Source organism: Protopterus annectens, chromosome 1.part1 (genome assembly GCF_019279795.1).
Source record: "Protopterus annectens isolate FY-2018-M chromosome 1.part1, PAN1.0, whole genome shotgun sequence".
Lineage (NCBI taxonomy): Eukaryota > Metazoa > Chordata > Ceratodontiformes > Protopteridae > Protopterus > Protopterus annectens.
Window position 1 is genome coordinate 1458286366 of NC_056726.1, and position 6000 is coordinate 1458292365.

At 41.5% G+C, this 6000-nt stretch overlaps 1 protein-coding gene across 1 annotated transcript in view; it reads left to right on the forward strand.

Moving 5' to 3' along the window:
* Window positions 1-6000, forward strand: part of LOC122816395 (mannosyl-oligosaccharide 1,2-alpha-mannosidase IA-like) — a 1552790-nt gene that overhangs the window by 1546595 nt on the left and 195 nt on the right. The window contains exon 12 of the mRNA XM_044089154.1: window positions 4966-6000. This exon is cut by the window's right edge and continues 195 nt beyond it. Coding sequence (XP_043945089.1) covers window positions 4966-5074 — 109 coding nt within the window. The 3' untranslated portion in view covers window positions 5075-6000. The remainder of the gene's footprint in view (window positions 1-4965) is intronic.

Sequence of the window (6000 nt, forward strand, 5' to 3'; positions counted from 1 at the left end):
CTGTGCTGTTTACTGCTGAATCAGAGACACAGAGCTTTGCATGACTCCATCTGTAGTCTGTTTAAAGCACCTAGCCTTTCAAATTGCACACTGATAAAGAAACATATTTTGCAGCTAAAAGCACAGTTACAGATAACTTATTTTTATAACAAATGACATGTACTCTTTCTGTCAGTTTGTAGCATATATTTACAAAGTTTTTCTTCACAAACAGTATAGATGATGACTTTCCTTTCTCCGTACAAACCTAGAAACAAGTGTGTTGCTACCAAAATACCTCTAACATATCTGAATTAATACAGTTATATACAGTTCTAGTCACGCACATAGATTTTGTTTTTTTCCTCTTGGTAGACTTTTCTATTGTCCTTTTCTGATTTACTTGTAAGCACTTTTGCTGATGTGAGGATGCCATTAACAGAAATTTAAAAGGAAATATCTGTACAAGCTGTTCTGCTGCTGTTCCTGTCTGTTAATGGATATTTGTAAACTGTTCTGCAAACACGAGAAAAGCATATAATACTTGCTTTCCAAAATTGCTTTTCTAGGCTTTTTTCTGATGATTCTATAAAAAGCCATGTCCATTTATCTATGAGGAATTATGTCAAGCTTTTCTTAATACTGTGACAAACATGTATCTTGAGGTGTCAGAAGTCTGAAAGGAAACAAACTACTCAGGAAATATCTTGTGTTCATTAATAGATCTTCGTTTTCACTTATTTCAGCCAGAGCTATGTCATACAATATGAATGCCATTTTTAAATTGCTAAGCTATATTCCTACATTAAAGCAAACTTTTTATTTTATTCTTTATCTTTCATATATTTGTAGCAGAATTAATTTCAACCTTATATTCACAATTCACAAACTCTAACAGTCCTGACCAAAGAAACCCCCCTAGTCTGCTTCTGTGAATTCCTAGACAGGAATCCCTCCCCTCCATCCTTCCTCTGAGAGAAAGTGAGCTGGATAGTTCAGTGTAGCCCTTTCCTCTCCTGGTAACATCCCAAAACACAGTTTATTAATAGTAGTTAGGGCAACAGTATCTCATATGACAACTTTTCCTCTGTGCTTGTCAGTCACTGTTTGGTGGGATTATGTTGGATCATGATCCGAGAGGCATCAATAATCTCAAAATGAAAAACAGCACCCAAGCAGGTGAAAGGTGCTGCTTGTTAATAACCAGATAATATACCTTTTCAAGAAGTAGTATGAGAAGGCCAGACTACCTAGGAAAATGTTACATTTTTGTTGAAAACAAAAGTCACTTAAAAATATTGCTCTGTATTCATTTGATTGTTTAGTAACATATATATGTACAGTAATGTACTCACCCTGCTGTGCCCCAGCTTAGTTTATTATTTTTGCTTTTCATAGGTTCATAGGTTGGTACTAGGCTATCGGCCCTAGAGCCTATACAAGCCTAGCCATAACAATTCCCTGGCTTTTCTTCCCAGAGTATTTACTTCCCTGGACCCCTGTCTAGCAGGCAGACAAATGTGATCTCCGGAGTGAGTTTCCTATCTCCCATCCAGTCATCAAGGTTCCTTTTGAAGAGGACCAAAGAGGCGCTCTGTTTGACATGTATGGGTAGTCTATTCCAGAGTCTGGGGAGTCTCTGGGTCAGGAACCTGTCCCTCCGGTATGTTTTGTTCATTGTCATGACAAGGTTTACATCCCTGGAGCATGTGTCTCTGAGGGATTGGGATTTCTTTAAGTGTAGCATGTCCAACAGCTCAGGGATTGACTTGGCCTTGTATGTTAAGCAGAGATCGCCTCTGAGTAGACGATATGCGACAGAGTATAGGTGGATTTTTTTTTAGCCAGTCAGCATAGGGCATCTGCTTTAGGCCTGTGATCCTTTTAGTGAGGTATTTCTGCAGCCTTTCCAGTTGTTGCAGATGCCTTGACAGGTACATACCAAACGAGGCATTGTATTCTATAATGGGTCTAATGAGGGATGAGTACAGAAGGACAATGACCTCCTTTTTTCTGGATGAAAAGCCATTAGTGATAAGGTGTGCCACATAGAAGGATTTCCTGACTGTTGTGGTGATGTATTTATTGACAGTGAGACCACTGTCCACCTGTGTCCCTAAGTCTCTTATCACAGTTTTGGTGTTTAGTGTACTGCCACCTATGTGGTAATTCATGGGTACATGCTTTTTCCCAAAGGGGATAACTATACATTTCTTGGCATTGAGCTTGAGCCCATGGCTGTGGCACCAAGCATCTGTTTCTGTAAGGCCATTTTGTAGAATATCCACATAATTTTGGGACTTAATAATGGCTCCCAGTTTGCAGTCATCTGTGAACATTGTTAGCCAGAGTCCCTTAGTGTTGGCCTGTACTTCAGAGAAGTAGATGCCAAACAAGAGCGGTCCCAGGACTGAACCCTGAAGTACTCCACTTGTCACTTGTCTGGAGCTGGATGTGGAGTCAGCTACTTTTACAGTCTGGGTTCTGTCAGTAAGCCAGTTGGCAACCCATCGAGTGACGTAGGGATTAATGCCTAGCTTAGTAAGTCTATCTATGATTCCAGAGTGGGGGATGGTGTCAAAGACCTTGGCGAGGTCCAGATAGGCTGTGTGGACCACCTTACCCTTGTCCACGGCTCTGGAGACTGATTCGAAGAAGTCAATCAAGTTCAGCAGACAAGATTGGCCCTTCACGAACCCAAACTGCGTGGGGTCCAGTGTTTAAGGTTGCCAATGTCTTTGTTTATAAGTTCCATGATAATGCATTCCATGGCCTTGCAGATCAGGCTCGTCAGACTGATGGGGTGGTAGTTCCCGGGATCCAAGGTGGATCTCCCCTTGTGGAGTGGGATAACTGTAGCTGTGCGCCACTCAGTGGGCACGAAGCCTGAGGTGAGGCTATGATTAAACATGACACTTAGGTGAGGTGCCAGTTCATTTTGTAGTTCATGTAGTACACAGCCTGGGATGTCATCTGGTTCCATGGATGCTGTATTCTTAGCTTTGGAGAGTGCATTTTTTACCTGTGTGGCTGTTATTACTGGAATTTGGCAATATTTCAGTATTAAGATGGGCCCTTTAGTGGGTGAGGGGGAGGGGTAAAGTTTGCACTGAATCGATCTGCCAGGATATTGGCAATATCCTTGGGATCAGTATATTTAATACCATTCTGTTATATCTCAGAGCAGATCTGAGCATTGCCATTTAGATTCTTGACATAGCTGTAAAATGCCTTGTGGTTGTCTTTGGAATATTTGGCAATTTTATATTTGTAACTAGCTTTGGAGGATTTTATGAGGGATCTCAGCTTCTTACTGAGGCTGGTAAGGGAGTTTTTTGCATCCTGGAATTTTCCTCTTTTTCTGCAACAGTTTCTTCCTTTTGTTGTAAAGTTTATTTATGGCAAGGGACCACCATATTGGCTTCCTTTTTTTTGGAGGAGAGCATCTCGGTTTTATTGGGGATGGCACGATTCATGCACAACTGGAAATGCTCGTACAGTGCCTTAGTGTAGGATTCAGCAGTCAAACTTTCAGTTCCCGCCTGCATGGGTGTCATGAAGTTTGTCACTTCTGATTGAGTAGCATGAAGTTGGCTTTGGAGAAGTTTTTTTTACAGAGGTTTCCTTACTGAGGGGTGGGGGTGGGATGGGAATGTCAAGGGTGATTAGCTTATTGTCAGACCTGACCAACAAGGGGGTGACCATAGGTGTGGAGCATCAATTTCCCATGTTGGTAATGACCAGGTCTAAGATATTGGAGCCCCTGGTGGGACTAAGGATTAGTTGATCCAGGGCATTGGAATTTATGAATTCCAAGAACCGTTGGGCAAAGGTGTTGGTACATGAGTTTTCCTGGTAAATGGCATGGTAGTTGAAATCACCCAGTATTAGGGCGTTTGGTTGTATCTTAATATTTTCCAGTATGTTTAGAAAGTTGTAGTGAGAATCTTGGGGTATGGTGGGGGATCTGTAGCAAGCTACAATTTATATTGCAGTCTTACCTAGTGTTAGTTGCACCTGGAGAATTTCAGACGCATTGTGTTGGGCAACTAGCCTGGTGTTGTGAATATCCTTGGTGAATATGGACACTCCTCCACCTTTAGTGTTTCAGTCTTGGTTTGGTGGCTGAAAAGTGTGGTAAGAGTTGTAGCCTGGTATTGCTGGGGTGCTCTCTGGAGCTTTGAACCAGGTCTCAGTTACTGCACAGATATCGATGTTCTCCATTTTTAGGAGTGCCTCGAGAGAGTGCATTTTGAGGTTTAGACTTCTATCATTGAGTAGCATTACCTTCAAATTTTGCATGCTTGTACCTATTAAGGTGGTGGTTTTTGTCCTTTGAACTTTGCCTAAAGAAGGCACTATAGGGGTGGCAAGAGCCTTAGCCAGTAACCCGAATCCCAGGGGCAACAGGTGCAGACCATCTCTGGCAAAGCATCGTGGTCTGTCGATCATGTTGTCCCAGGCAGACAGATACTGGATCCCCTTTGAATGACACCATAAGCTTAGCCAATTGTTGAAGTCAGTCATTTTGTCCTTCTACTGTGGTATCATTCTGGGCAATGGCAGGATGCTACTCGGAGCTAGGGTCATACCTGCCTGGGCCACATAATCCGAGAGCTCTTCCATGTCTCTTTTCATGTAGTCCAGGGAAGTACGTCTCAAGTCATTCACTCTAACATGGACAATGACAAAGTCATATTTGTACTTGTTGTGGAGTCACTTGCGTGCATGCGGTATGTGGTGGATCCTGGCACCCGACAGGCAGCTGACTGTAATTTTCTCCTTGTTCAGCCTGGTGAGTGGGACATGAGTGTGCCTGACTATAGAGTCATCTATGACTAAAGTGTTGGGTACGTTGTCTTGCCTTTTATAGAAAAATTTGCCTTCAGTTTGGTTGAATTGGATACAAATGCAATGCTTATGTGAAGTACTGCAGTGTGCCTCACAAGTGATCTTTGCTGAATGTTTTGTTTTTTGTTGTTTCAGGTATCTCTACCTTCTGTTCTCAGATGATGACCTCCTCCCTCTTGATGACTGGGTGTTTAACACAGAAGCCCACCCCTTACCTGTGATACGCAGGACTGCACGAGGATAATGCACCAGTCAAAGTTGTCTTCAGCTGTGGTGATGGAATCTGCCTTTGTCTGGTGTTGAAAGATGGCTGACATATTTCCTTTCTAGTAAAGGGCTTTTTGATGCAGAAATTGTGCTGTGCATCAGTTCTCCACTAGAGGGCAGTGTTGCCTGGAACATGAACTCATAAACTGCTTCCTTTTCCTCTGTGAGGAGGTTCAGTGGTCTAATAAGAGGTTACTGTTTGGGGAGAGTGTTGGGGGGTTAGGGGGCTTACAGCAAAATGATTACCTGCATTGGCATTTCCAGGCCTACGGCTGAAATTATGCTTTATGAGTTAATAATCGTTAATTTTTGTTAAGCTTCAAGCCTTTGAGCCATTGAAAACTCTATTCACAATCATTTTTTGTTAAATGAGAAATGAAAAAATGCAGGAAGACTAGGAAATCGTGTCACTGTGTTTCTTTAATAAAAATATATATACCACTTAAATGTAGGCAGACAACAAGGATACTTACTTGTTTTTGGAAGCAGAAAGTAAAATAAATATACAAAACAGAAGTCTTGCATATACTTATGGCATAGAAGACGTCTACAGTGCATTGACAGTCCTAAGCATGTCCTGCAAACTCAATTGATCAATGCAAGCTCTGAGGGCTATATAAATATGCTGTCTCAGTTTATAGATCCCACAGATTTAGCCAGATTACAGTTTGTATTTGAAAATAAAATACAAAAACAAATAAAGGAAACAAATTATAGAATTGTAACTGTAGAGTTCATTGGGAATAATAGCTGACTAATGCACACGTTCACATTGTTTCACTTCCTGATGCCTAGTTTCCTGCATTTTCTGCATTTTTAATTATTATTTTATTATTTTTCATTTTTTTCACTGATTGAGTAATTGGGACCCTACTGTGGTATATGAAGGCAGGAGTGGGCTCG